Here is a 12,944-nt window from a genome sequence, read left to right on the forward strand (position 1 = left end):
TCTCTCATCCATCCTGCTCCTCCTCTCATGTTCTGTCTCTCATCCATCCTCCTGCTCCTCCTCTCATGTTCTATCTCTCATCCATCAATCCTCCTCCTCCTCCTCCTCCTGTCCTCTCTCATGTTCTGTCTCTCATCCATCCTCCTGCTCCTCCTCTCATGTTCTATCTCTCATCCATCAATCCTCCTCCTCCTCCTCCTCCTCCTCCTCCTGTCCTCTCTCATGTTCTGTCTCTCATCCATCCTCCTCCTCCTCATTCTCTCATGTTCTGTCTCTCATCCTCCACTCCGTCTTCCTCCCTTATTGCGTCTCTGTTCCAGAACAGTTTGTGAAGTTGGAGTCCCTCGTTGCCTAGCGACCTGTTTAAACAGCCTCTGTCCTATTACCTTCTCCCTCCTCTTCCTCTCTCTCCTCTTCCTCCCCCTGTCGTCTGCACTCCTCCGTTGAGACAGTTACTTTCTTCTCCATCTTAAGAGGCATGCTAGACTTCCGGGGTTTCTTCTTGGGGGCGGGATTAGCGGAAGTACACCAACCTCCTTGATTGCATGACCCGAGAGCCTTGGCCCCTTCCACTGACCCGGAGGAAGAAGCCAATTGGTCCAACAGAGATGAGGAGGAGGGAAGAGGGGAGGTCTGTCGTGTAGCACGGTAGAACTGAGACAGTGGTTGGACTTCTCCCAGAGAAGAAACCAATAGCTGGGTCTGGAAGGAGGACAGAGGAGCAGTGATGCCCACTGAGGGATACCCTGTCCTGGGGAAGATGGGCCCCCTGTGGGGGTCTGGCCTGTAGGGTTTGTCTGGCTCTGGTTGGGGGGCTGGGGTGGGGTTTGAAAGGTGAGTCAGAGGGGTGTGTTGTCGTTGCTGCTGTGGATGCTGGGGGTGGTTTAGGGGTACGGCTGTGGCTGTGTTGTGGGACCTCTGTTGTTTAGGAAGTTTGTCGTAGGTGTGTGTGTGTTGACTCCAGGTGTGTGTGTGTTGACTCCAGGTGTGTGTGTGTCGTGTGTGTGTGTTTGCGGTCTCCCTGTCCCTGTGTGGTGTTGGTGCGTGTCTAAGTGTATCCATGTGTAATCTGGGATTGGGGTTAGCGCTGTGTCTGTTGCGGCTCCTCAGTGAGCTAAACACCATATCACACCCGTCCACAGTGCACCTGTGCTTAATCTTCAGGTGTACCGCGTTGTAGTGGATCTTCAAGGTTCCTTTGTCATAGAAGCTCTTGTCGCAGGCACCACAGCAAACCCTGCCCTTACGGAGGGAGGGCGAGACCTCTGGGAAGAGCCAGCCCTTAGGGAGGGAGGAGGAGCAGGGGGGAGAGGACACGTCAGGGAAGAGCCAGCCCTTAGGGGGGGAGGGGGAGCAGGGGGGAGAGGACACATCAGGGAAGAGCCTGTCGTTACGGAGGGAGGAGGATGAGGAGGGGCGGGACACTACACGGAACAGGCTCTGGGCCAGCTTAGAAAGAGAGGAGGAGGAGGATGGAGAGGAGGAAGAGAGGGAGGAGGAGGAAGAGAGGGAGGAGGTGTTGTTGCTGTCGTTGTTGGACAGCCCAAAGTTTTTCTTCTGTAGCTCAGGGTTGGTTACTTGATAACTGAGTCGACGACGGGGGAGGCGTTGATCGTCATGGTTACCGGCCGGCTGCTGCTGGTCGTGGTCACGGTGTGGCTGCCCTGACGACGACCTCTTCGGTGACTCGTTGTGTTCAGGTTTAGGTTCCATCGTCTTGGTCCCAGTTCCGTTTCCTATTTCTCCTCCTAGACCGTTAACGGCAGCCGGTACCGGACTCACCAGGTTACCGTATGGAAACACAGACAGGGACCCAGACTCAGACACGCTGCTTTCTGACTGGTGCTGTGGTCCTTCACTCCGTTTGACCCTCCCGGGCCTCCGTAGTCCACCCAGCCTGGTGGGAGGGGCCAAACCCTGTAAGGGGGAGGGGCTATGGAACTGGAATGGGAGGAGCATAGAGAGACTGGCAGGAAAGTTATCAAAATGGTGGAGATTGGCAGGACTGCCCTTCTCAAAATGGTGCCCAGTCGCCGGAATGCCCTTCTCAAAGTGGTGGCCCTTCTCAAAATGGTGAACACTCACAGGACTGCCCTTCTCAAAATGGTGAACACTCACAGGACTGCCCATCTCAAAATGGCCGCTCTGCCTGCTGCTCTCAATGAACGCTTGGATGTTGGAGACCGTCCGGGAGGAGGAGGGACCAGAGAGGTCATTTCCCAGCGAGTCCTGAAAGGTCATGAGCTCTACGATTGTCCGCGTTTCTCCGAACCTCAGGAACTGTTGTAGAGTCACAATCTCTTCCTTATGACAGACCACTGTCCAACGCTCCAATACGCTGCCGGAAGAGTTCTAGAGGAGGAGAGAGGAGGGGGGACAGTACAGACTCTGTGAGCATAGCCTTGCTATTGAGAAATGCCACTATAGGCAGATCTGGTTCTCTAGAGCAGACAGGCAATGTGCTCACTGCCCACAAAATGAGGTGGAAACTGAGCTGCACTTCCTAACCTCCTGCCCAATGTATGACCATATGAGAGACACATATTTCCCTCAGATTACACAGACCCACAAAGAATTTGAAAACAAACCCAATTTTGATAAACTCCCATATCTCCTGGGTGAAATACCACAGTGTGCCATCTCAGCAGCAATATCTGAAATGTATCTATTCTTTTGGAACTTGTGTGATATATTTGTGATATATATTTGTGATATATTTATCCTGCGTGGTGCAGCGGTCTATGGCACCGCCATGCTAGAGGATTCACTACAGAGTAGTATGTATCCTCTATCCTCCCTACCTGTAGTATGTATCCTCTATCCTCCCTACCTGTAGTATGTATCCTCTATCCTCTATCCCCCCTACCTGTAGTATGTATCCTCTATCCTCTATCCCCCCTACCTGTAGTATGTATCCTCTATCCCCCTACCTGTAGTATGTATCCTCTATCCTCTATCCCCCCTACCTGTAGTATGTATCCTCTATCCCCCTACCTGTAGTATGTATCCTCTATCCCCCTACCTGTAGTATGTATCCTCTATCCTCTATCCCCCTACCTGTAGTATGTATCCTCTATCCTCTATCCCACCTACCTGTAGTATGTATCCTCTATCCTCTATCCCCCTACCTGTAGTATGTATCCTCTATCCTCTACCCCCTACCTGTAGTATGTATCCTCTATCCCCCTACCTGTAGTATGTATCCTCTATCGTCCTACCTGTAGTATGTATCCTCTATCCCCCTACCTGTAGTATGTATCCTCTATCCCCCTACCTGTAGTATGTATCCTCTATCCTCTGTCCCCCTACCTGTAGTATGTATCCTCTATCCTCTATCCCCCTACCTGTAGTATGTATCCTCTACCCCCTACCTGTAGTATGTATCCTCTACCCCCTACCTGTAGTACGTATCCTCTATCCCCTACCTGTAGTATGTATCCTCTACCCCCCTACCTGTAGTACGTATCCTCTACCCCCTACCTGTAGTATGTATCCTCTATCCCCCTACCTGTAGTATGTATCCTCTATCCTCTATCCCCCTACCTGTAGTATGTATCCTCTATCCTCTACCCCTACCTGTAGTATGTATCCTCTACCCCCTACCTGTAGTACGTATCCTCTATCCCCTACCTGTAGTATGTATCCTCTACCCCCCTACCTGTAGTACGTATCCTCTATCCCCTACCTGTAGTATGTATCCTCTACCCCCTACCTGTAGTATGTATCCTCTATCCCCCTACCTGTAGTATGTATCCTCTACCCCCCTACCTGTAGTATGTATCCTCTATCCCCCTACCTGTAGTATGTATCCTCTACCCCTACCTGTAGTATGTATCCTCTATCCCCCTACCTGTAGTATGTATCCTCTATCCCCCCTACCTGTAGTATGTATCCTCTATCCTCTATCCCCCTACCTGTAGTATGTATCCTCTATCCTCTATCCCCCTACCTGTAGTATGTATCCTCTATCCCCCTACCTGTAGTATGTATCCTCTATCCCCCTACCTGTAGTATGTATCCTCTATCCTCTATCCCCCTACCTGTAGTATGTATCCTCTATCCCCCTACCTGTAGTATGTATCCTCTATCCCCCTACCTGTAGTATGTATCCTCTATCCCCCTACCTGTAGTATGTATCCTCTATCCCCCTACCTGTAGTATGTATCCTCTATCCTCTATCCCCTACCTGTAGTATGTATCCTCTATCCTCTATCCCCCTACCTGTAGTATGTATCCTCTATCCCCCTACCTGTAGTATGTATCCTCTATCCCCCTACCTGTAGTATGTATCCTCTATCCTCTATCCCCCTACCTGTAGTATGTATCCTCTATCCCCCTACCTGTAGTATGTATCCTCTATCCCCCTACCTGTAGTATGTACCCTCTATCCTCTATCCCCCTACATGTAGTATGTATCCTCTATCCTCTATCCCCCTACCTGTAGTATGTATCCTCTATCCCCTACCTGTAGTATGTATCCTCTATCCCCCTACCTGTAGTATGTATCCTCTACTCCCCCTACCTGTAGTATGTATCCTCTATCCTCTATCCCCCTACCTGTAGTATGTATCCTCTATCCTCTATCCCCCTACCTGTAGTATGTATCCTCTACCCCCCTACCTGTAGTATGTATCCTCTATCCCCCTACCTGTAGTATGTATCCTCTACCCCCCTACCTGTAGTATGTATCCTCTATCCCCCTACCTGTAGTATGTATCCTCTATCCCCCTACCTGTAGTATGTATCCTCTATCCCCCTACCTGTAGTATGTATCCTCTATCCCCCTACCTGTAGTATGTATCCTCTATCCCCCTACCTGTAGTATGTATCCTCTATCCCCCCTACCTGTAGTATGTATCCTCTATCCCCCTACCTGTAGTATGTATCCTCTATCCTCTATCCCCCTACCTGTAGTATGTATCCTCTATCCTCTATCCCCCTACCTGTAGTATGTATCCTCTATCCCCCTACCTGTAGTATGTATCCTCTACCCCCTACCTGTAGTATGTATCCTCTACCCCTACCTGTAGTATGTATCCTCTATCCTCTACCCCCTACCTGTAGTATGTATCCTCTATCCTCTATCCCCCTACCTGCAGTATGTATCCTCTATCCCCCTACCTGTAGTATGTATCCTCTATCCCCCTACCTGTAGTATGTATCCTCTGTCCCCCTACCTGTAGTATGTATCCTCTGTCCCCCTACCTGTAGTATGTATCCTCTACCCCCCTACCTGTAGTATGTATCCTCTATCCCCTACCTGTAGTATGTATCCTCTATACCCCTACCTGTAGTATGTATCCTCTATCCCCCTACCTGTAGTATGTATCCTCTATCCTCTATCCCCCTACCTGTAGTATGTATCCTCTATCCCCTACCTGTAGTATGTATCCTCTATCCCCCTACCTGTAGTATGTATCCTCTATCCCCCCTACCTGTAGTATGTATCCTCTATCCCCCCTACCTGTAGTATGTATCCTCTATCCCCCTACCTGTAGTATGTATCCTCTATCCCCCTACCTGTAGTATGTATCCTCTATCCCCCTACCTGTAGTATGTATCCTCTATCCCCCTACCTGTAGTATGTATCCTCTATCCTCTATCCCCCTACCTGTAGTATGTATCCTCTATCCTCTATCCCCCTACCTGTAGTATGTATCCTCTATCCTCTATCCCCCTACCTGTAGTATGTATCCTCTATCCCCCTACCTGTAGTATGTATCCTCTATCCCCCTACCTGTAGTATGTATCCTCTATCACCCCTACCTGTAGTATGTATCCTCTACCCCCTACCTGTAGTATGTATCCTCTATCCCCCTACCTGTAGTATGTATCCTCTACCCCCCTACCTGTAGTATGTATCCTCTATCCCCCCTACCTGTAGTATGTATCCTCTATCCCCTACCTGTAGTATGTATCCTCTATCCCCCTACCTGTAGTATGTATCCTCTTATCCTCTATCCCCCTACCTGTAGTATGTATCCTCTATCCTCTATCCCCCCTACCTGTAGTATGTATCCTCTATCCCCCCTACCTGTAGTATGTATCCTCTATCCCCCTACCTGTAGTATGTATCCTCTATCCCCCTACCTGTAGTATGTATCCTCTGTCCCCCTACCTGTAGTATGTATCCTCTGTCCCCCTACCTGTAGTATGTATCCTCCCCCTACCTGTAGTATGTATCCTCTATCCCCCTACCTGTAGTATGTATCCTCTATACCCCTACCTGTAGTATGTATCCTCTATCCCCCTACCTGTAGTATGTATCCTCTATCCTCTATCCCCCTACCTGTAGTATGTATCCTCTATCCCCTACCTGTAGTATGTATCCTCTATCCCCCCTACCTGTAGTATGTATCCTCTATCCCCCTACCTGTAGTATGTATCCTCTATCCTCTATCCCCCCTACCTGTAGTATGTATCCTCTATCCCCCCTACCTGTAGTATGTATCCTCTATCCCCCTACCTGTAGTATGTATCCTCTATCCCCCTACCTGTAGTATGTATCCTCTATCCCCCTACCTGTAGTATGTATCCTCTATCCTCTATCCCCCTACCTGTAGTATGTATCCTCTATCCCCCTACCTGTAGTATGTATCCTCTATCCCCCTACCTGTAGTATGTATCCTCTATCCCCCTACCTGTAGTATGTATCCTCTATCCTCTGTCCCCCTACCTGTAGTATGTATCCTCTATCCTCTATCCCCCTACCTGTAGTATGTATCCTCTACCCCCTACCTGTAGTATGTATCCTCTATCCCCTACCTGTAGTATGTATCCTCTATCCCCCTACCTGTAGTATGTATCCTCTATCCCCCTACCTGTAGTATGTATCCTCTATCCCCCTACCTGTAGTATGTATCCTCTATCCCCCTACCTGTAGTATGTATCCTCTATCCCCCTACCTGTAGTATGTATCCTCTATCCCCCTACCTGTAGTATGTATCCTCTATCCCCCTACCTGTAGTATGTATCCTCTATCCCCCTACCTCTAGTATGTATCCTCTATCCCCCTACCTGTAGTATGTATCCTCTATCCTCTATCCCCTACCTGTAGTATGTATCCTCTATCCTCTATCCCCCTACCTGTAGTATGTATCCTCTATCCTCTATCCCCTACCTGTAGTATGTATCCTCTATCCCCCTACCTGTAGTATGTATCCTCTATCCTCTATCCCCCTACCTGTAGTATGTATCCTCTATCCTCTACCCCCCTACCTGTAGTATGTATCCTCTATCCCCCTACCTGTAGTATGTATCCTCTATCCCCCTACCTGTAGTATGTATCCTCTATCCTCTATCCCCCTACCTGTAGTATGTATCCTCTATCCCCCTACCTGTAGTATGTATCCTCTATCCCCCTACCTGTAGTATGTATCCTCTATCCTCTATCCCCTACCTGTAGTATGTATCCTCTATCCTCTACCCCCTACCTGTAGTATGTATCCTCTATCCCCTACCTGTAGTATGTATCCTCTATCCCCTACCTGTAGTATGTATCCTCTATCCCCCTACCTGTAGTATGTATCCTCTATCCCCCTACCTGTAGTATGTATCCTCTATCCTCTATCCCCCTACCTGTAGTATGTATCCTCTATCCCCCTACCTGTAGTATGTATCCTCTACCCCCTACCTGTAGTATGTATCCTCTACCCCCTACCTGTAGTATGTATCCTCTACCCCCTACCTGTAGTATGTATCCTCTATCCTCTATCCCCCTACCTGTAGTATGTATCCTCTATCCCCTACCTGTAGTATGTATCCTCTATCCCCCCTACCTGTAGTATGTATCCTCTATCCCCCTACCTGTAGTATGTATCCTCTATCCCCCTACCTGTAGTATGTATCCTCTATCCCCCTACCTGTAGTATGTATCCTCTATCCTCTATCCCCCTACCTGTAGTATGTATCCTCTATCCCCCTACCTGTAGTATGTATCCTCTATCCCCCTACCTGTAGTATGTATCCTCTATCCCCCTACCTGTAGTATGTATCCTCTATCCTCTATCCCCCTACCTGTAGTATGTATCCTCTATCCCCCTACCTGTAGTATGTATCCTCTATCCTCTATCCCCCTACCTGTAGTATGTATCCTCTATCCCCCTACCTGTAGTATGTATCCTCTATCCTCTATCCCCCTACCTGTAGTATGTATCCTCTATCCCCCTACCTGTAGTATGTATCCTCTATCCCCCTACCTGTAGTATGTATCCTCTATCCTCTACCCCCCTACCTGTAGTATGTATCCTCTATCCCCCTACCTGTAGTATGTATCCTCTATCCTCTATCCCCCTACCTGTAGTATGTATCCTCTATCCCCTACCTGTAGTATGTATCCTCTATCCCCCCTACCTGTAGTATGTATCCTCTATCCCCCTACCTGTAGTATGTATCCTCTATCCTCTATCCCCCTACCTGTAGTATGTATCCTCTATCCTCTATCCCCCCTACCTGTAGTATGTATCCTCTATCCTCTGTCCCCCTACCTGTAGTATGTATCCTCTATCCTCCTACCTGTAGTATGTATCCTCTACCCCCTACCTGTAGTATGTATCCTCTATCCCCCTACCTGTAGTATGTATCCTCTATCCCCCTACCTGTAGTATGTATCCTCTATCCTCTATCCCCCTACCTGTAGTATGTATCCTCTATCCTCTATCCCCCTACCTGTAGTATGTATCCTCTATCCCCCTACCTGTAGTATGTATCCTCTATCCTCTATCCCCCTACCTGTAGTATGTATCCTCTATCCCCCTACCTGTAGTATGTATCCTCTATCCCCCTACCTGTAGTATGTATCCTCTATCCTCTATCCCCCTACCTGTAGTATGTATCCTCTATCCTCTATCCCCCTACCTGTAGTATGTATCCTCTATCCCCCTACCTGTAGTATGTATCCTCTATCCCCCTACCTGTAGTATGTATCCTCTATCCTCTATCCCCCTACCTGTAGTATGTATCCTCTATCCTCTACCCCCCTACCTGTAGTATGTATCCTCTATCCCCCTACCTGTAGTATGTATCCTCTATCCCCCTACCTGTAGTATGTATCCTCTATCCCCCTACCTGTAGTATGTATCCTCTATCCCCCTACCTGTAGTATGTATCCTCTATCCTCTATCCCCCTACCTGTAGTATGTATCCTCTATCCTCTATCCCCCTACCTGTAGTATGTATCCTCTACCCCCTACCTGTAGTATGTATCCTCTATCCCCCCTACCTGTAGTATGTATCCTCTATCCCCCCTACCTGTAGTATGTATCCTCTATCCCCCCTACCTGTAGTATGTATCCTCTATCCCCCCTACCTGTAGTATGTATCCTCTATCCCCCTACCTGTAGTATGTATCCTCTATCCCCCTACCTGTAGTATGTATCCTCTACAGTAATCTTGAAGGGTCCACCCCAGACTGTTTAGAATGTATAGAACCTGCAACACATAAATAGTTGAGAGCTGTTAGAAAACAGAAGATAATTTAACACAGAACGGCATGAATTTTTTAAAAAAATGAGATTTTGTGTCAATGATCTACACACATGATGTCGACATTTCATTATGGTTATCAAAAGTTTTTTGAAAATAATTAACAAAAGAAAAAAGCTGAAATGTCTTGAGTCATTAAGTGTTCCACCCTTTTGTTCTGACTAAATAAGTTCTGGAGTCAAATGTAACAAGTCACAAAAATAGTGTTTAACATGATTTTTGAAGGACAAGAGTGAACATTCCAGGTGAAGCTGGTTGAGAGAATGCCAAGAGTGTGCAAAGGGTGGCTACTTTGAAGAATCTCAAATATAAAATATATTTTCATTTGTTTAACACTTTTTTTGGTTACTACATGACTCCATACGAGTTATTTCATAGTGTTGATGTCTTCACTATTATTCTACAATGTAGAAAATAGTCAAAATAAAGAAAAACCCTTGGATGAGTAGGTGTGCTACAACTTTTCACCGGTAGTGTATAAGCATTAGGTATTATTATTTTTATTATTCTAGTTATTCTAGTTATTATTATTGAATATGTAGTGATATTATTATTAGTGTAGCTATTATTCTTGTTAGCTGTAACGGCGTTCTTCGTTTGTAGAAAGAGAGTCGGACCGAAATGCAGCGTGGTGGTTTTACTCATGTCTTTAATGAATGAAATGACGATACATGAAAATAACGTAATATACAAAAACAACAAAACGGAACGTGAAACCTAATTACAGCCTATCTGGTGAAACTACACAGAGACAGGAACAATCACCCACGAAATACACAGTGAAACCCAGGCTACCTAAATACGGTTCCCAATCAGAGACAACGAGAATCACCTGACTCTGATTGAGAACCGCCTCAGGCAGCCAAGCCCATACAACACCCTTACTCAGCCGCGATCCCAATGCCTACAAAACCCCAATACGAAATACCACAAAATAAACCCATGTCACACCCTGGCCTGAACAAATATATAACAAAAACACAGAACACTATGACCAAGGCGTGACATTAGCATTATTTTTATAGTAATTATTCTTATTGTTATAAATATTGTTATTTAGTGTTGTCATTATTCATATTGTTGTTGTTGTTATTATTACTTAGTGTTATTATTATTGCTATTACTGTCATTAAGAGTTACCATACCTGATCCCGGGTCAGTACACTGAGCAGTCTGTCTAATAGGATCTTCAGTCTGATGGGGAGAGCCGTGGCTCCATAAAGGACCAGGGAGGCCAGGTCAAATACTACCCCAGGATGGGCCACCTCTACTTGGGTAGCAGAGAGCAGGGGCTGGGCGGGCTGGAAGAGCTTGTCCAATGCTGGAGGTTGAGGAGGGAGAGGGCAAAAGATACACAATATGGTCACAGCAATAAAATGTCTCTGTGTCTCTCTCTGTCTCTGTCTCTGTCTGTCTCTGTCTCTGTCTCTGTCTCTGTCTCTCTCTCTCTCTCTCTCTCTCTCTCTCTCTCTCTCTCTCTCTCTCTCTCTCTCTCTCTCTCTCTCTGTTTCCCTCTCCTCTCTCTGTCTCCCTCTCTCTCTCTGTCTCTCTCTCTCTCTCTCTCTCTCTCTCTCTCTCTGTCTCCTCTCTCTCTCTGTCTCTCCTCTCTCTGTCTCTTCACTTTAATACAGGCAACAGGTTTAATAATAATAATAATGTAAATACATAAAAATAATAATTGAAATATTTAAATACTCATTTAAATAATTATAACAATGACATCGTCCTTTATCAGAAGGTTGGCTACTAGACCTAACGGTTTAACACTGTATATACAAAAGCATGTGGATCAGGTTGAATGGTCCTCTCTTAAGTCCCCGTAGATCACTTCATTTCTCCCTTTTCGATCACAAAGCTCTTCTGCACAAGCTTCCAACATCACACTGCTGTGTTAAAGTATGTAAATACAGGGCACCAACCCGCTCACAGGGTTGGTTAATCTGCCTTTAGTTTTAACCAGTGGCGGTGGACGATCATGTTTTAAATTACCTTATTTCTATACTACAGCTGGATGACTGTCATTAGGTTACTGTCATTCATATTCACCCAGTTCAATGTAACAGTGACAGGTTTAGGTTACTGTCATTCATATTCACCCAGTTCAATGTAACAGTGACAGGTTTAGGTTACTGTCATTCATATTCACCCAGTTCAATGTAACAGTGACAGGTTTAGGTTACTGTCATTCATATTCACCCAGTTCAATGTAACAGTGACAGGTTTAGGTTACTGTCATTCATATTCACCCAGGTCAATGTAACAGTGACAGGTTTAGGTTACTGTCATTCATATTCACCCAGTTCAATGTAACAGTGACAGGTTTAGGTTACTGTCATTCATATTCACCCAGTTCAATGTAACAGTGACAGGTTTAGGTTACTGTCATTCATATTCACCCAGTTCAATGTAACAGTGACAGGTTTAGGTTACTGTCATTCATATTCACCCAGTTCAATGTAACAGTGACAGGTTTAGGTTACTGTCATTCATATTCACCCAGTTCAATGTAACAGTGATGGGTTTAGGTTACTGTCATTCATATTCACCCAGTTCAATGTAACAGTGAAAGGTTTAGGTTACTGTCGTTCATATTCACCCAGTTCAATGTAACAGTGATGGGTTTAGGTTACTGTCATTCATATTCACCCAGTTCAATGTAACAGTGACAGGTTTAGGTTACTGTCATTCATATTCACCCAGTTCAATGTAACAGTGACAGGTTTAGGTTACTGTCATTCATATTCACCCAGTTCAATGTAACAGTGACAGGTTTAGGTTACTGTCATTCATATTCACCCAGTTCAATGTAACAGTGACAGGTTTAGGTTACTGTCATTCATATTCACCCAGTTCAATGTAACAGTGACAGGTTTAGGTTACTGTCATTCATATTCACCCAGTTCAATGTAACAGTGATGGGTTAAGGTTACTGTCATTCATATTCACCCAGTTCAATGTAACAGTGACAGGTTTAGGTTACTGTCATTCATATTCACCCAGTTCAATGTAACAGTGAAAGGTTTAGGTTACTGTCGTTCATATTCACCCAGTTCAATGTAACAGTGACAGGTTTAGGTTACTGTCATTCATATTCACCCAGTTCAATGTAACAGTGACAGGTTTAGGTTACTGTCATTCATATTCACCCAGTTCAATGTAACAGTGACAGGTTTAGGTTACTGTCGTTCATATTCACCCAGTTCAATGTAACAGTGACAGGTTTAGGTTACTGTCATTCATATTCACCCAGTTCAATGTAACAGTGACAGGTTTAGGTTACTGTCTTTCATATTCACCCAGCTCAATGTAACAGTGACAGGTTTAGGTTACTGTCGTTCATATTCACCCAGTTCAATGTAACAGTGACAGGTTTAGGTTACTGTCGTTCATATTCACCCAGTTCAATGTAACAGTGGCAGGTTTAGGTTACTGTCATTCATATTCACCCAGTTCAATGTAAC

At 45.8% G+C, this 12,944-nt stretch overlaps 1 protein-coding gene across 1 annotated transcript in view; it reads right to left on the reverse strand.

Annotated features, from left to right (window-relative positions):
- Window positions 1–363: 363 nt before the first annotated feature.
- Window positions 364–12,944, reverse strand: part of LOC127911135 (zinc finger protein basonuclin-2-like) — a 28,048-nt gene continuing 15,467 nt past the window's right edge. The window contains exons 3-8 of the mRNA XM_052477397.1: window positions 10,629–10,804; window positions 9,364–9,429; window positions 2,119–2,352; window positions 1,579–2,043; window positions 1,171–1,335; window positions 364–873 (exon numbers count right to left, since the gene is read on the reverse strand). Coding sequence (XP_052333357.1) covers window positions 364–873; window positions 1,171–1,335; window positions 1,579–2,043; window positions 2,119–2,352; window positions 9,364–9,429; window positions 10,629–10,804 — 1,616 coding nt within the window. The remainder of the gene's footprint in view (window positions 874–1,170; window positions 1,336–1,578; window positions 2,044–2,118; window positions 2,353–9,363; window positions 9,430–10,628; window positions 10,805–12,944) is intronic.

The sequence above is a fragment of the Oncorhynchus keta genome, chromosome 23 (genome assembly GCF_023373465.1).
Source record: "Oncorhynchus keta strain PuntledgeMale-10-30-2019 chromosome 23, Oket_V2, whole genome shotgun sequence".
NCBI classification, from domain to species: Eukaryota; Metazoa; Chordata; class Actinopteri; order Salmoniformes; family Salmonidae; genus Oncorhynchus; species Oncorhynchus keta.